Source organism: Callithrix jacchus, chromosome 8, assembly GCF_049354715.1.
Source record: "Callithrix jacchus isolate 240 chromosome 8, calJac240_pri, whole genome shotgun sequence".
Lineage (NCBI taxonomy): Eukaryota > Metazoa > Chordata > Mammalia > Primates > Cebidae > Callithrix > Callithrix jacchus.
Window position 1 is genome coordinate 53,376,050 of NC_133509.1, and position 18,378 is coordinate 53,394,427.

Sequence of the window (18,378 nt, forward strand, 5' to 3'; positions counted from 1 at the left end):
AGTCACCTTAGGATATGTCCATCACATCTGTCATCCCCTCATTTGTAGATGGGGAGAGTTGCAATAATGTCCTTATGTCTACATTTGCTTCAAACTAAAAGGCTTCAACTGGTGGAATTAAAGTCCCAGTATGTGAGTAGACTTTATGAAATCTTCCATCGTCCTCCAGTGACTCTCCCTTGAAAATGCTTTGTAATAGGGTATTCAGAGGAATTCAAGTTTTTAAATAATACCTGGAGCTCTTGATGTGGTATATTGATAAATCCACATGCTTCATCTAAGTGGCAGCTGGAGCACAATTAGTGAATCCCAAACACTCCAGCATAAGAACTGGAATGGTGAAGAATGAGAAGAGGGTGGAGAGGGTGGAGAGGGGTCCAGAGGAACCCAGGGAGAATGAGGGATCTGAGAGGGAGACAGTGTCCTTTTGTTATTCCGGTGAGGGACCTCACAGTCTTTGCCTTTAGAGCAGTGTTTCTCAATCAGATGTTCTTTTGCCCTTCACAGAACATTCGGCAGTGTTGGTTGCCAACATTGTTGGTTGTCATGACTGTGGTGGAGACAGAGTGCTGCTGATGTGCAGCAGGCAGAGGGCAGGGATGCCATTCAATATCCTACAGGGCATGGGATGGCTTCCACAACAAAGAGCTACCTGGCCCAAAATGTTGACAGTGCCAAGGCTGAGAAACCCTACCATGGAATCTCCCTGGGCTTGCTTGACTAATGCCGATTTGCCTGAGTCACCACCCCGCCCCAGTTATCATCTCATATAGGCAGGTGTGAAGAATGATGGTGCCGCCCATGTACCACGTCTCTGGGCTCTGTGAAGAGCAAGCACATCACACTGTCGAGTGACTGCCTGCCTTTGGTAGGGAGTTATCTTCCCACCTACCTGTCCTGCTGTGCACTAGTGGAAGCTATTGGCTACAGCTATCTGAGAGAAAAAGTGAAAGGACCTGAGATTATTTAGCCCCAAGTAAAGAGAGTGTTTAAGGTGTGGAATTGTGACAATCTCCACTGGTAGACACCTGGTCTCTGGGAATTTCTAAGCAGGGGAAAATGACCAGACAGCTCGCAGTCATTGGAATGAGACCAAAACACTCAATGGCTGAGCCAGCTGTGATGTTCGCCCAGCTCTGGGCAAAGCTTTCCATTTGTTTTGATTTCCAGGTGGAGCCTAATACCAAAGTGTTTCCAGCAGTTTTCCTGCAGCCTACAAGTACTTCTTTGTTTCAGTTCGAACTTGGAAAGCTGAAGGTATTTATCTGTCCTCTCACCTAATGGCCATTGCAAGAGAAAGTATCACTAACCATTAGGGGAAAATCCCAGGCCTCAGGAGACAGGAGAAGCCCTCTCACTTTTCATAAGCCCCCCACCCCCAGGCTCTGCCCTTACCTGTTGAATTCAGATGATAGGACATGCATTCTTATCTTCCCCCTTTCCCACCTCTTTTGGGTGCTGAAAGAATCAATTAATGCTCATATAACCCATTGTTTGAGGTGATAGTTAATGCTGGTAAAGCCTTAGATATCCCTGAATACATTTGTTCCTCTTTATACTGACCATATTGGTTAAAATGGCTGGGTGCATCATCCACCAACCACACGTTTCTTTTCTAATGCCTTTTCTATGTGCCCCAGAATGCAATGCCCCTGTCGGCGGCTATATTCAAGAGTGAAGAGAAGAACCCAGTCCCACAGTGTCCACCTCGGCTGGATGTCCAAACCATCCAGCCCGTGCTCTGGAGCCGCATGCCCAACAGCTTCCTGAAAGTAGAGACTGAGCGGGTGAGCGAGCGCCACGGCTGGGTGGTGCAGTGCCTGGAACCCCTGCAGATGATGGCACTCCACATCCCTGAGGAGAACAGGTACCAGAGGGGCCTGCAAAGGAAGGGGCAGGCCTGGGGGGCAGGTGAGGCAGAGGCACGCAGGCCCAGAAGAGAACCAGGAGCATCTGTATTAAATCCTGCTCAGTCCCAAGATGACTTGATTTCCCCAGTGCCTCAGTTTCTATTTGTTCCACTTTCGCTGCTCACTCAGAAACAGCAGGAAACACACTATGAGGTGCCTGTCACGGTGCCTTCCTTGCAGCTCCTAGTGCCTGAGATCAAGGAACAGTTCCATGCCTTTCACTAAAAACCAGTTTACCTTGAAATATGCGTCATTTATGACAGGAAGGGGAAGACCAAGGCATCCTAGCTTGACTTACAGAATCAGGAATTGGGCTCCTGGTCTCCCCTTGCTAAGAGGTACTCTTGAATGATGGTTGGGGTTCAATCCCATTGCTCTCTCTTTCTGGCTTTGTGGCCTTGGGTACATTACTTGTGCACTCTGAACATTGGTCTCTTTATCTACACAGTGAGAGAAAGGTCCACCCAAAGGGTTTCTGAGAGGCAAAAAAATGAGACCATATAGATATAATCTGGTACAGTTTCTGTACATAGTAAGAAATAAATTTGATTGTTACAGTTATTGCCATCCCTTGACCTCTTTGAATAAAAAAGCAGAGTAATGGGAAAAGGTGGAGTTATGTGACACCTGTATAGCTCCCATTTAAGTGTCCCACTGGCTCATGTGCAGCAGGGCAGGCCACTGCAGGAAAGGGGCAGAAAAGACCAGAAGCCCAGCCAAATCAGTTCTGCAGGGTACTCAGATTCATGATGAGGCATGAGACAAAAATGGAAAATCTAAGCAGAGATTAGAGCCCAAGCCCTGGACCCACACAAACAAGGGAGCAACATACAAATAGACCTCTAATACAGGAAGGAAAGGCAAACTGGATTATGTTAGCTGGTTTCAGGTTGGAGGGTGTTTCCTCTCTGGACAGGAGTGCAGTTGTGTTTGTTTTCAGGTTGCTGGGGGGAATACCCCATGGATAGTGGTAGATTGGACATTATACAAATGATATAGATCAGTGGTCCCCAACATTTAGGCACCAGGGACTGGCTTTATGGAAGACAGTTTTTCCACAGCCAGTGATGGGGTGAGGCTGGAGGAGGAGGTGATGGGAATGGTTTCAGGATGAAACTGTTCCACTTCAGATCATCAGGCATTAGATTCTCATATGGAGCATGCAGCCTAGATCCCTTGCATGCACAGTTTACAATAGGTTTTACACTCCTACAAGAATCTAACACCCATCCCGGTCCATGGCCCTGGGACTGGGAACCCTTGATGTAGATGGTAGACTGACAGAAAGCATAATCTACGTTTGCTGAGGAGATTTTACACCGGAAAATGCAAGGTCTACTTGATCCTACAAGTAAGAGGACCAAGTTATCTCTCTCATATACGTGAACGTTTTCTGTTTGGGAATTTTGGGTTTTTTTCTAAAAATGAGGACTTTTGTATTCGGTAAATCAGTGTCTTGCAGGCTTTTGAGAGCCTTGTAGTTAAATATGGTGGAGTACTGGGAAATGGAATATGGACCAGAGCTGAGAGAGGCATGATAAACCATAAGAGGAACCATGGCAGAGACCCCTCCATCCTTCCACACACTCTGCCTTTGTTGGGCTGGGTGAAATTGCTGGATTCTGGTGGGTTCTTCTCCCCATGGTGTGGCTGATTGCTTGTCCTGTCCTCAGGTGTGTGGATATCCTGGAGCTCTGTGAGCAGGAGGACCTGATGTGCTTTCATTACCACACGCTGAGACTCTACAGTGCAGTGTGCGCCCTGGGAAACAGCCGTGTGGCCTACGCCCTATGCAGCCACGTGGACCTCTCCCAGCTCTTCTATGCCATTGACAACAAGTACCTCCCCGGCCTCCTTCGATCTGGTTTCTATGACCTCCTCATCAGCATCCACCTGGCCAATGCCAAGGAGAGGAAGCTGATGATGAAGAATGAGTACATCATTCCCATTACCAGCACTACCAGGAACATCTGCCTCTTCCCGGATGAGTCCAAGAGGCACGGACTGCCTGGGGTGGGCCTCAGAACATGTCTCAAGCCCGGGTTCAGGTTTTCCACCCCTTGCTTTGTTGTGACTGGTGAAGAGCACCAAAAGCAAAGCCCTGAGATTCCCTTGGAGAGTCTCAGGACTAAGGCTCTGAGTATGCTGACAGAGGCAGTGCAGTGCAGTGGGGCACACATCCGAGACCCCGTGGGGGGGTCTGTGGAGTTCCAGTTTGTGCCTGTTCTGAAACTCATTGGAACGCTGCTCATCATGGGGGTGTTTGATGATGATGATGTTCGGCAGATCCTCCTCCTGGTTGATCCCTCTGTGTTTGGGGAGCATAGTGCAGAGACAGAGGAGGGAGCAGAAAAGGAGGAAGTGACTCAGGTGGAGGAGAAGGCTGTGGAGGCTGGAGAGAAGGCCAGCAAGGAGGCTCCCATCAAAGGCTTGTTGCAGACTCGATTACCCGAGTCGGTCAAGCTGCAGGTAAGCTGCAGGTGGTTAAGTGGAGGCAGGTTAATAGAACTTCTGCGTTGATAATAGTATCAGGAACACACTGAGGATTAAAGGAGATAAGATGTGTCAAGTTCTCAGCATAGTGTCTGGCCAAGAGTGCTTGATGATTATGGTGCTTGCTGTTCTACTGAGCTTCCTGGGAAAATATTTTCTTAGAAATATCATTCTCTCTCTCCACAGGTACATTTCCTCTGTCTTTAATGAGCTTAGTTTTCTGTCACTGAGTTCTCCTTAATGGTGAAGATTTGAGTAACAGCTCTATGGCTACTGTGTGACAATTTACTTTAATTGTCAACTGAAGTCTCAGTACTGCTGTCTGTAAAATGGGGATGGTAGCAGCCTTACCAATGTACACAGTGTTATGTATGTAATACTTCTGTTGCAGATGTGTGAGCTCCTCAGCTATCTCTGTGACTGTGAGCTGCAGCACCGAGTGGAGGCCATTGTGGCATTTGGTGACATTTATGTCTCCAAGCTGCAGGCAAATCAGAAGTTCCGCTACAATGAGCTCATGCAGGCCCTGAACATGTCTGCGGCCCTGACTGCCCGGAAGACCAAGGAGTTCCGCTCACCCCCGCAGGAGCAGGTGAGGGTCCCTTCCTGAGCCTCCATCCAGTTCCTGTGGAAGAACTTGAGACCTATAGAACAGGGCACATGAAACCTCTGTGATGTCTGGGGCAGCCTCAAGAGTTAGAGAAGATGAAAAGACCCACGGCAATGCCAGGAGACAGGCCTAGTCCTGAGAGCTAAGGAATATGTGCCAATTCTCTTGCGTAGGAAAATATCCCTTTCTAAACTGCACATGGGCCAGGGCTTCCTCCCTTCTTTTACCCTCTCCAATGCCTCCTTTACTGATTCAAAGACCAGATCACTGTTGGGATTCAATTGTCCTCTCAGCAAGGATCCACCACTCAGAAGGATTTCTGCCAACCCTTCCAGAAGTCACTACCTGTCTATCAGACACCAACAGAATAGGGTCAACCTGCACCAACTTAACGAGAGCTGGTGCACAGTTTTCTTTGTCTAATGCGTCTAAACTCCCTCGCCATTGGCACGACGTTCTCACAAAGCCTCCCCAGCCTTGTGGAGCCTGGAGAAGGGGACTCAGTGAGTGAGTCATCTTTGTGATTTGTTGTGTTCATTCTTCACAGTATCCACCTTGGGATTAGCCTTACCCGATGGGAAGGGCTTCTTTAAGAAGAATCAAGATCCTAGTGAAAAACTTCTAAATGAGGGAGGGACATCTTGTAGAATAATAGTTTCCATTTTCCCCACTGCTCAGCAGCTCACTTAGACCCTGCAGGTAGGTTGGCCACTGCTCCCTAAGTGTTCAAAAGAAAAGATAAATCTTTGAGTGAAGAACTTAGTTTCTGTTTTGTAACCAGATCTTCGGATTATATAAATACATATATATGTATACATCCTGGGAGGGAGATGCCAAATGTGGATAATTTTTGCATCTCCTTCCCAGGGTTCTTGCAAGGATCACATGAGATAATTTGTTTAGATTGCTTAGCGTGATGCCCGTCATAGAGGAGTAAGGATATGTATATATAAAATAAGCAGCCTGTCCATAAAGTGTTGTCAGTATAGTTTCCACCATTTTATGTTAAAGGAAGAACTACAACTTCATCCAATTACTTTTGTAAACTATTTTATAGAATATAGATATTTATATTGGCTTAAAAACAAATGACCTATCTTGGCTTTTAACAATTCTCTTGACTGATACCAGCCTCGCTAATGAGCGAGTAAAGTTTATCATTCTTTTGCAAAATGAGAAAGCCCTTTGGATTGACTGGAACAGATCATTTGTACCATATAAAATGCGCAAGTATGCTATTTTCCTGAGAATTATTCCTGAAGGCTTTACAAATGTTGCCAGGCTGCTTTTAGACTGACAATAGATCTGAACGTTCCCTATATCACTGGGCAAATTCTGGCTCTTTCATATGTATCTGTGAATAACAGAAGACGAATGACATGGTGATGGTAACACATGTTGGCCTCAGGTTGTGGGTCCCTGTACTCGCTCCCCCATTGCTTGCTATGTGGGCTTCCACATGCCCTCTCTGTGTCTTTCTTTAGCTGCAAAATGTGGAAAATGTTTGCATCTCCTTCCCAGGGTTCTTGTAAGGATCCCATGAGATAATTCATTTAGATTGTTTAGTGTGATGCTTGTCACAGCGTAAGCATTCTGTAAGTACTAAGCAAACTACTATTAGTTTTAATGTTGGAGGTACTTGCAGTTGCTTCATGCCAGGCTCTGTGACCTTCCGTCAGTGACCCAATGAGTGGAGTTCACACACATTTTCAGACATCTCTTTCTCTCAGCCAAGACTGGGGTTGCCCACCCAACACTGTCCTCATGGATCTAGCTGCTCATGGTTCTGGCTCCTAGAAAGGACAAGGTTTGCTTCCACGCTTCCTTTCCGCATTCTGCCTCCACACCTTCTACCATCTCTTGGGCTGCCGTTTAGATCCACCGCCAGTCTAAAAACAGCTTCACAACATTTGTAAAGCCTTCAAGAGTAATTCCTGACAAAACAGCGTACCTGTGCATTTGGCATGGTGCAAATAATCTTTTCCAGTCAATCCAAAAGGATTTCTCATTTTACATCTAGCAAAGGGATGATGAGTATGTACCCTCCTTTAGTATTCTAAACAATCCTCTGAGCAGTCATTTCAGACTCATTTCAGAAGTCTGTCACTCAAGAAATTCTTCCCTTATGTATTAGACCAGTGATTCTTCAGCAAGCAGCAGAATTATCTAAAGGGCTGAATAAAACACAGATTGTCTGGTTTCACTGCTAGGGTTTCTTTTTTTGACACAGAGTCTTGCTCTGTCACTCAGGCTGGAGTGCAATGGCACAGTCTCAGCTTACTGTAACCTCCACTTCCTGAGTTCAAGCAATTCTCATGCCTCAGCCTCCCAAGTAGCTGGGACTGCAGACATGCGCCACCATGCTCAGCTAATTTTTGTATTTTTAGTAGAGATGGGATTTCCCCATGTTGGGCAGGCTGGTCTTGAACTCCTGACCTCAAGTTATCCACCTGCCTTGGCCTCCCAAAGTGTTGGGATTACAGGTGTGAGCCCCTGTGCCTAGCATTACTCCTAGGGTTTCTAATTCAGTAGGTCTAGGGTAAGGCCCAAGCATTTGCATTTTTAGCAAGTTTTCAGATGATACTGATTCTTCTGGTCTGGGAATAAAAAGAAGGGACCCTAGCCACTATGAGATTCAGCTGTTCCCTGCCATTCCTCCCAGAGTGTTCACTTCTGCTAGGCACCTACCCATAGAGTTCTCAACATCAGGAAGATTTAATGTCATCAGAGGATATGGTGGATTTAGATCAATTTCAGAATAGCAATGCAAAATTACTTAGAAAATAGGATGCCTGGAAATTAGAATTTTAAAACAGTGATATCCTTCTACAACCTTGGAGGAGAAAATAGATTTTTAAGCCCTATATCCAGAGAGTATTCAGGGAGATGAAAAAAATTGGGGGATATCACTAAGTACAAAAGAAGGTAAAACTAAGATTAGTCCAAGGGTTGCAGGCAAGTTAGCCAAGCAAAGCCAGCTGGCCTTTCATTTCCAAGAGGACTTCATTAAAAGGCATGACCTGCAACAGAAAATTCCGCTCAGCCCAGCTTTCTGTTTTACGTCGTACAGGCAGGGAAGCCCCTGCCTCCTAAATGTTCTGCCAAAGGAAAGCTCTTTTAGTAAAGAAATTAGTTTTCCAACTTGGAAACCAGATCTTCAAATCTTATTTTTATTTAATAAGCAACATATCAGTTGCTTGTTACAATAATATGTTGTTGTTACACATAACAATATGTATGTTGTTAATATAATGACCATAATTTTACCTCACAGAAAAACCACAAACATGTCTTTTCCCACCTGTTTTGTGAATATTTTTTTCTTACAAACAGTACCTCTACCTACTTCCAAAAAATGGCTTGCAGTAAGGGCTTTGAGTAGAGTTCTTCCTAACAATGATACATAAGATTCATTATTTAATAAGAGATTGCAGATTTTTCCAACGTGGAGATCCTAAACAGAAGGAGTTTGGGGTTATCCTGGCTGATGTGGCAGAATGATTACCTCTGGTTATTTCTCTGTCATTCTGTGTGTTCAGTGACGTGGGGTTGTGGCCCTATGGGCAGAATTCAGAGATCTAGGAACATGAATGGGAAATGAATGACAGCTTTATTTTCACTGACCTCTGATAGCATTTCTTTTCTTTTTTTAATGTTGGCAGCAAAACAAGTACCTGACTTTGTCAACAACCAAAATTGCACATTTTTCATATCACATTACAGTGGTCACAGTATCTAGAAAGATACTTTGTGGTCTTTACTACTTCAAGACCACAGTGGATATAAGACCTGCCACTTGATCATTTTATCTAATGAGTTAATAAGTACATATGTTACTGCATCACAAATTTGATTTTTACAGTTTTGATAACTGTGTTTCAATATAATTATTTATCTTTGTAGTCCTATGTATTTTATTTTATGCATTTAAAATATTAATCACAGAGACAGTTCGTGGATTTCACCAGACTATCATAGCACAAAAACTGCTAAAAATCCCTGAGACAGGCCAGGTGCAGTGGCTCACACCTGTAATCCCAGCACTTTGGGAGGCCAAGGCGGGCAGATTACAAGGTCAGGAGTTCGAGATCAGCCAGGCCAACATGGTGAAACCTCATCTCTACTAAAAATACAAAAAATTAACCGGGCATGGTGGCACACACCTGTAATCCCAGCTGCTCGGGAGCCTGAGGTGGGGGAATTCCTTGAACCCAGAAGGTGGAGGTTGCAGTGAGCCGAGATTGCACCAGTGCACTCCAGCCTGGGCATCAGAGCAAGACTCCATCCTGAAAAAGAAAAAAATCCCTGTGACAAAACTAAAGGAAAAGAATTATAGATGGCATTGAAAAACATAAACCTATGTGGCAAAAACAAAACAAAAACTTGTAGACCAAATTAAAAGCTCACTAAAAACTGGGCAATACATTTGTAGTATATATTGCAAAAAGTTAAAAATCTAGAGGTGTGCAAAGCACTCAAGGGCAAATTTTTTAAAGATAATTAACCAATAGAAAAATTGAGAAAAAATATGGATGGGAAATTTATAAAATATAAAATTAATCTTTATGTGTGGAAAAAACAAAGTTCAACCTCACCATTTAAGCATAAATTAAAGCAACAGGGATATGACATTTTTCACCCATTAAACTGAAAATATTTGAAAATGTGTTAACTCTCGTTACTATAATGAAGACGGCAAAGTAATATACACTTGTATGAATTTGGTAATGATGCAAATTTTGTAAGCTTTCTGAAGGGTAATTTGTAAATTCATATTAAAAAACCATTAAAATACGCAAACCTATTGCTCTAGTCATTTTGCTTCTGGGAGTTTATTCTAAGAAAATAATCAGAGACATGAACAAAACTTATTTTAAAGAAAACTCAAACCAACTTTATAAGGACAAATAATAGAAACAAATAGAATTAGTTTTACATAAATCATTCATCTATATAATTAAATACAATGCACCTATTAAAAATTAGATTAAGAAAATTTGAAAATGTTCAAGTAACATTAAGTGGAAATTCTGATTTTTTAAAAGGTGTATCTGGAATGTGATCTCAATCTGTGTGGATATGTACACACTGTCAGGAAGACATTAACTAAAATATTAACAGTAGTCATTTTTGGATGGTGGAATCACAGAAAATTTTCTTCTTTAGATATTTTCCAAATATTATGCAATTAATAAGTTACTTTTAGGGCTGGGAATTGTGGCTCATGCCTGTAATCCCAGCCCTTTGGGAGGCTGAGGTGGGTAGAACATGAGGTCAAGAGATCAAGAGCATCCTGGCCAACATGGTGAAACCCTGTCTCTACTGAAAAATGCAAAAATTAGCTGGGCATGGTGGCACACGTCTGTAATCCCAGCTACTCGGGAGTCTGAGGCAAGAGAATCGCTTGAAACCGGGAGGCAGAGTTTACAGTGAGCCAAGATCACACCACTGCACTCCAGCCTGGTGACAGAATGAGATTCTGCCTCAAAAAAAAAAAAGTAACTTTTAGAATCAGAAAAAGGTGAAAGCTACTTTTAAATATTAGCCACTTTTACCAAAAATTCACTAAGCAAAATAAATTTGCAAAGAATGTTAGGTGTCTGTCTAAGGCAGGATCTGAGTTTCCTTGACCAACATTGAGAGTCAGCTAGCTATTCTTCTCTTACTCCTCAAAGATCAACATGCTGCTTAACTTTCAACTGGGAGAGAACTGCCCCTGCCCAGAGGAGATTCGGGAGGAGCTGTATGACTTCCATGAGGACCTTCTCATTCACTGTGGTGAGCTGCCCAGAGAAAGACTGTGTCCAAGAAAAGTCTGTTTTTGATTCCTTCATTCGAAAGCTAGTTGGGGGCTGGGGGGGTGGGAAGTTATTTTCGTATTTAAAATTGCAATACTGTCTTTTAAGAAGTGACTCTAGGCCAGGCACGATGGCTTACACCTATAATCCCAGCACTTTGGGAGGCCAAGGCGGGTGGATCACGAGGTCAAGAGATTGAGACCATCCTGGTCAACAAGGTGAAACCCCATCTCTACTAAAAATACAAAAATTAGCTGGGCATGGTGGTGTGCACCTGTAGTCCCAGCAACTCGGAAGGCTGAGGCAGGAGAATTGCTTGAACCCAGAAGGCGGAGGTTGTGGTGAGCCGAGATGGTGACATTGCACTCCAGCCTGGGTAACAACAGCGAAATTCCATCTCAAAAAAAAAAGAAGTGACTCTATCCTAACTACTTGTGTCAGAGAAGATACAGGAAGTAACCCTGGCAGAATATATTACCAAAATTTGTTCTGCCTAGAAGAGCCTTTGCTGAGATACAGAGAGGAAACAGGGTTTCTAGCAACAGAATGAAGATAACTGATCCTTATATAAACCTCACCTAATTTATTTAAATGTTAGGACTCTCAGCTTCCAGGTGAGACAAGATTCTGATCCCTTTGCTTTTTAGCTATTATGAGAGAGACAGAGAGAGAGAGAGTGTGTGTGTGTGTTTAGTAACTTCTCCCCTTAAGGCTTCTCAGCCAGCAGTCTCTACTTGGATACATACCTACTGGTTTTAAGTGGTTCTCGTGGTTCTCGGCATTTGTGCTGCTTGTACATGGGTAGGTTGAATAACATATGGGTAATTGTGGGTAATTGACAAGCTTTTCATTTGATATAACTCAATGTTAATTCCTACAGACTCTAGGGCTACGTCCCGCAAACATTCTTCCAGAGGTTTCAAGACTGTAAGAGTGTATGCAATCTAGACCCCATGTACTCTTATGGAGGTTTTGGGGAATACAGATTTGAAAAACCTGTTTCAGGATTAAACTTACTTGATGTTTTCATAGACAGGAAATTACTTATTTGATTTAAAAAAAAAAAAAAAACTTTCAGAAGCTATACCGTAGGTAAATATTGACAAGAGGTTGCCTGTAGACTCTTTAGAAAGTTCCAGAAGGATAGGAAGCAGTTTTTTAAATGTTCTTTCTGATACCATGTTGGTTTCATGTACTGCTTTAGATTTTCACTCTGTTCTATGGCTTACTAGGGGTTCCTTTGGAAGAAGAGAAAGAGGAGGAGGAGGACACCTCCTGGACAGGAAAACTCCGTACCTTGGTTTACAAAATCAAAGGCCCACCCAATCCAGAGAAGGAGCAGCCAACGGAAGAGGAGGAGAGATGCCCCAGTAAGTGACATTGCCTTTTAATGACAGTATTCCCAACACTGTGCTCTTGTAAGACTTCATTAAAGTAACATTTTCTTAACAAATACCGTAAGATAGATATGGGCTGCTTTACTTCAAAGAAAGCATCTGGGCAGTATTTGATAATTGCTGATAGTTCTGTTATGCATTTTGGGTTCTGCCTTTTTTCTGATTGAAGAAACTTACTTTCAGACTGTTCTGAAACCTGAGGTGAATTGATTGGTGTGTATTCATGCTGTCTTGTTCTACTTAGAGGTGCCTGTAAATACATTTCTGTTCTTCTTTTATGTTTTCATAGTCTTCCTCTTTTAAGCATTATTGATTCTTAACCACCGTTATTTCTATCACTTCCATTTGTGGTTCCTTAGCATTGAAAATTGCCCCCAGCAAGGAAATAAAATAATTTAAAAAGAGAGTTTGTAACGAAAATAGGATATGAGTTTAGGGGGGTTGTTTTGGGATTTGGGGTATGATTTCTGAAAATGCAGCATCCTAGAAATTTTGACTTTCTGTTTTTCAACAATCCCAAGCTTTGTCCAGATTTCTCTCTCTAATCCTTATACTATAGATGACTCCTGCCATTTTGACCCATGATGAAACAAGATTATAACTGGTTTTGCAGGGCTGTTAGAATGTCTCTAAGATATGAAATTTCAAGAGGAAGATTGAGTATTATATATAATCAGTCTGCTCTTTGGTACAGATTCAGCAAATTTATCATTTGTCTAAAGCAGAAGGAATTTCCCAGGTTTAATATAGTTGCTTTTTTTTTTTGTTTTCTATTCCTATCCATCTTGGTACACACTTTCAAATCATAGACTAGAGCAGTTGACTGTCAAGATAGGATCAGTTTGTCTGAAAACACTACTTTGGGGTTCATACATCTTACAGCCCTTTCTATCGACCTTTCGCCTTTGTCAGAATATCTCCGAAGGGAGCAAATCTCACCATTTGTCAGCAGAAGTGTTGAAACCTCTGGAAAAGTATATGGGGGACTTGGCACTGGCAATCCTTGGTAGCTCCATCAATCACTCTGGAAAGGGTGAGTCTTTTGTGAGGATGTGCCAGCAGGATTCTAAAGCCACAAAAATGTGAGTTTAGACTCCCTTTGTGGTTACCGCCAAAGGAGAACTGAAAATAGGCTGTTACCCAAATGTCTCCTATATCACCTGCTGAGAATCTATTTTGAAAGTAGATGTTTCTTGCCAACCTTCTTTCTTTCTTTTTATTTCCTGAGATAGTGTCTTGCTCTATTGCCCAGGCTGGAGTGCAGTGGTGTGATCTCCACTCACTGCAACCTCCACCTCATGGGTTCAAGCAATTCTTCTGCTTCAGCCTCCCAAGTAGCTGGGATTACAGGCATGTGTCACCATATCTGGCTAATTTTTTTTGGAGACAAAGTCTCACTCTGTCACCTAGGCTGGAGTGCAGAGGCATAGTCTTGGCTCACTGCAACCTCCGTCTTCCAGGGTCCAGTGATTCTCCTGCCTCAGCCTCCCTAGTAGCTGGGACTACAGGCATATGCCATCACACCCGGCTAATTTTTTGTATTTTTAGTAGAGCAGTTTCACCATGTTTGCCGGGATGGTCTCGAACTCCTGATCTCAAGCAGTCTGCCCGCCTTGGCCTCCCAAAGTGCTTGGATTACAGGCATGAGACACCGCAGCTGGCCCTTTCCCACTTTCTTTCTAACAGAGAGTATGTCATGGCTAGGGGTCCTACCAGGTGACCACTTCATGTGAGGTAGGAGCAGTCATATGAAGTCATTTGTCATCTGCCTCTGTGAAGCTTCCCCTTACGTCTGTGAATGGTGTTCAGGCACCAAGGATTGCAATCTGCAGCACCCCTACCTCAGGCCTCAGGCAGGCAGACCACATTCTGTCTGTCTTGGCAAAACACGCACACCTGAGAGGCCAGCCCATTATGAGACTGTATGTTTTCACTTCATGCTGCTTCCCTTCCACAGGAGGAGTTGTGAGAGGTTCACGCTTCATGTCATAAGTGCTCTATCCTGGGATCCCAGAAATAGAGGAAATGATCAAGGTGGTCAGGCATGTTTGGCTTCTTTGCTTAATGTTCCAGAGACAATGAATCCCCTCGCTCAAGTCTGACATTTAAAGATAATTTCTAGAGGGTGGTTTAACAACCACCTCCCCCATAAATTGTTTTTAATATGATCAAATGGAGGCAAGGTTTCTGATCGCAGAACCAGATGCATTCGAGGGTCAAAATCCCTTAAATTATTGGTAGCTTTGTTCATGTTATTGCGTATCTGGTTTCTATTACCCTTGCATTTGATAACATAATAAAAGTGTAGATAGCATTAGAAACATTCTACAGTGAATTGGCAGTTTACCGAATACTTCCACACATACTCATTTACTGCTGTTAGTGTTCTACACTCCTCCATTGTATAGTTGGGGGAAGTAGGACTCAGAAGAATTAAGGGGTACTTGTTTATTTTTTCCACCCTTACCTGGTTTCAGAAAAATGTCCAGGTGTCTGATTGTCACCAACCCAAGGTACCTAAAGTGAGTCAAGCTATGGCTTGAAGGCAGGTCTTCTGACTCTTTGTATTATACTGCGCTTTTCCACTGTACCATGAGCAATGGCTTTTTAAAATCACTCTCTTTTTATCTTGCCTACTACATCTTTGAGATAACTCACTATTGTGACTCAAAATCTGAACCCCATGGATTTCTGTGTTTTAAAGTTTAGAAGTTCACCAAACCAAAGATCTGAATGGTTTCAGATAAGGTGGTGGGGGTTCACCCTGCAGTCCCTCTGCTATGAGCAGTTGATGTTGGCCAGAAGACTTGCAGAAAAGCCACACTTTTCTAGGAAAGGGAGGGGAACAGTGCCCTGAAACTCGTATCCTGAAATCTGCTAGCTGGCTCAATGTTAAAGGGATTTGGCTAAATTAACTCCCAACCATATCGTTAATGAAAGCTGTTACAATATTATCGAAGGATCAAATGATACTGAACAAGGGAAAAAATTTAGCAATATTAGCCACTGTACTAAGTCACTGTTTTTTATTTTTCAAACCTCCATTCAGAAAATTCCCTAGAAAATTTTTGCCTGTTCGTTTTGGCCAGTACTTCTCCAACACAGCAGTTTAAGCAGCGTTTCCTTGAATGTAAATACACAGGCACTGAATTATTCTTCCAGAAGAGGCTAACCAGTTATTTCTGCTAAATTTTAAAATTAACAAAGTAAAATAATCTGTCAAACTTTACAGATTAAAATTTGGTGCTTCATTGATCTCTGCCACCTGTTGAATGCTTCCCCCAAGAGAGAAGGAAGCTCCCTGCTGGCATCTTGTCTCTATGCTTAGCGGCCTCATGATGATGACCTATTGCAATTCAGCTTTGGGTAGCATTGGTTAAAAACTGAGTTGTAGGTGATTATGGTTGAGTCTATATGAAGGAGGTGAACATCCCTCTTCTGTCTTTAGCCCTGTGCTAAAGGTAACACAGAATGTTACCTCTCAGAGAGCTGACTTGGCACTCTTAACCTTGAATAGCACTTACTCTCCCCTGCCACTCTTCTAATGAAGACCAGAACTGGAGGTGAACTTGGACCTGTCAAGCCCCAAAGCCCCTACATGTGTTAGGTCTTGCCTGTTCACTAAACGACCTAAGAGAGCCCTAGACCAAAATTCTCTCCCAGCTAAATGCTGCAATGCGTTTAGCGCGGAGAAGAAGAAAACATCTATACAAAATCAGTCCTAGGCCCTCAACACAAATGCTGACATGCAAAGATAACTTAGTAGTAAGGACATCTACAGAGCTCAGGCATATTTCTAAGCCTCTTCTCTAAATCCTCTCCCAAGAGCCTCTCCCTAAATGCACACAAACACCTTCTCCATGAAGTCTTTCAAATTCATTCTCCTTCCCTCTACCCATTCCATATTGTGGAATTTCTAGTAGTGTATGTATGACTTTCCACCTCATGTGAGGTATTTGATTATCTGTTGGTTTTACTCACTGGGTCTTAAGGCAGGGAACGTGTCATACTTGTTTCTACACTCCGCTCAGTCGCACAAATCTTTTTGGCCTCCAACTGAATATTGGTCACTTGGGGCTCATAAAAATGAAGAAAACAGGGACCTTCAGAACAAGAAGGAAATGGGTATGGCTAGGCAACTCAAAATGATCATGAGGTTAGATGTGTTGGAATAAACGTAAGAAAACATATAGTAGGTGGCCAGAGGAGGGGACTGGGAAAGCGTCCATAAAGAATGTAGATGGATGGATAAAATAAGAAGGAAAAGACATTTGTAATAGAAAAAAGAAAAAAAAGCTGCTTCAACAAAGTCCCGGGGCAGCAAAGTTCATGTCATATACAGGAGTGGCAACAAGTTGAGATTAGCTAAATTATAAAAAGAATAGAATGGGTCAGAATGAAAACAAAAAAAATAACGTGGTGTTAGAATATAGAAGATCTTGAGAAATCCAGCAGCTAAACTGTATTTAAGTCTGCAGGCTATTTAATCCAGTGGCTAAACTATATGTAAGTCTGCAGGCTTAGAGTGTTACTCTTTGTTATACCTGTGCATTTTATAACACTTGGCCTCCCAACTGTGGGGAGGGAGGGACTAACACTTACATGATAGCACTTTGTCCTGGGCATGGTCCTGAGCGCTTCCATAAATATTACCTCATGTAATTCTCACAACAGTCTGCAATACACAATTTTATTTCGATTTTACAGTTGAAGAAACTGAAGTAAAGACAGATTAATTAACTTGCCAAAATCACATAGAGGTGGCATAAAAATTCAAAGCTTTGTCAACCTGAATTCAATTCCCATCGATAACACTTATGTAAAAACATTCTGCCCCCTATAGGCAATGGCTGTGAAAGGTTGTTGAGGACTAAATCGTTAATTTGCTTCACAATAGTGAGATAGTTATGGGCACAGGGCTCCAGAGTTAGGCTATGGTCTTAAATTCTTAAATTCTCCCAGAATTTATGATATCCAGGAGACTGAGCATGAGACAGCTTCTCTGTGCCTCAGTTTTCTCATCTATAAAAGGGACACGGCATATACATATTTACTTCATTGGGTTGATATAAGCATTACATTAGTTAATATATGCAAATTGTTTAAATGTGTGCTTGGCATATTGTGAGTGCTTAATTTTAACTTTTTTGATTGATTGTTGTTTGTTGATTATCTGCCATATTAGACCCAAATCAAATCGCTTTAGCAAGACGATAGTCTTTTAATTAATGATTTAGCCTTTGCCAGCTTTGTATAGCCATTGCCTACAGCAGGGAGACATTGGGAACAGGGGTACGTTAGGATTTTATCCCAGTGCTCTGAGTGAAAGGTTCTGAGGCCTTGAATTAGGGTGCTGTGGTAGGCAGGATAATGCCCCCCAAAAATGTCCACATCCCAATTCCTAGAACCTGTGGATATGTTAGGTTAAAATGGCAAAAAAAATAAAAAATAAAAATAGATTGCGGATGGAATTAAGATTGCTAATCAGGGAATCTGTACTATTGGAGTTGACCCAAAGTAATCACAATGGTTCTTACAAGTGAGACAGTGTGACAGAAGAGAGCCAGATATATGTAACATGAGAAGAGTGTGGCTTAAATTTCCTGAAGGAAGGGGTCATGAGCCAATGAATGTACACCTCCTCTAGAAGGCAAAAAAGGCAAAGAAATGGATTGTCTTCTAGAGCCTTCAAAAAGGACTGTACCTTCTCACACCTTGATTTTAGTTCGGATCTGGATGAGACTTACGATCTATAGAATCATAGGACAGGAGATTTCTGTTGTTATAAGCACCTGCGTTTGTGCCAATTTGTCACAGTGGCAATAGAAAAGGTGGTGACAACTAAAAGTGTTTTCTAGGTGGCAGACATGTTAGAGGTAGGGTTGCATATCTTGGTACGCAATTCGGAATGTGAAGTTCTAAAGAAGGAGGAAAAGGAGAAGGAGGCGGCATTAAAGAGAGCATTACAGATTGCTGAGAGATGGGCAAGTGCATAATAGACATGCAGACAGGATATGTCTGGGAATAGGGGCAGAACTTTACTTCTATTCAACTTCATAGAGGTTGCAAGATTTTCCACAGTCTCATTTGCCTTGATACCCTGCATGGCAAACAAAACAGGCATCATTAGTCCTAACTCAGAGATGAGGAAATGGGGAATCCGAGGTGTT

At 42.6% G+C, this 18,378-nt stretch overlaps 1 protein-coding gene across 16 annotated transcripts in view; it reads left to right on the forward strand.

Moving 5' to 3' along the window:
- Nucleotides 1–18,378, forward strand: part of RYR3 (ryanodine receptor 3) — a 572,638-nt gene that overhangs the window by 369,049 nt on the left and 185,211 nt on the right. For all 16 annotated transcript variants that reach the window (XR_013521058.1, XM_054240576.2, XM_054240580.2 and 13 more), the window contains 6 exons: nt 1,171–1,257; nt 1,641–1,867; nt 3,584–4,379; nt 4,795–4,995; nt 10,689–10,791; nt 12,044–12,181. Coding sequence is in view for 15 of the 16 variants with exons in the window: in XM_054240576.2 (XP_054096551.1) it covers nt 1,171–1,257; nt 1,641–1,867; nt 3,584–4,379; nt 4,795–4,995; nt 10,689–10,791; nt 12,044–12,181 (1,552 nt within the window). In the remaining variant the exon portion in view is untranslated. The remainder of the gene's footprint in view (nt 1–1,170; nt 1,258–1,640; nt 1,868–3,583; nt 4,380–4,794; nt 4,996–10,688; nt 10,792–12,043; nt 12,182–18,378) is intronic.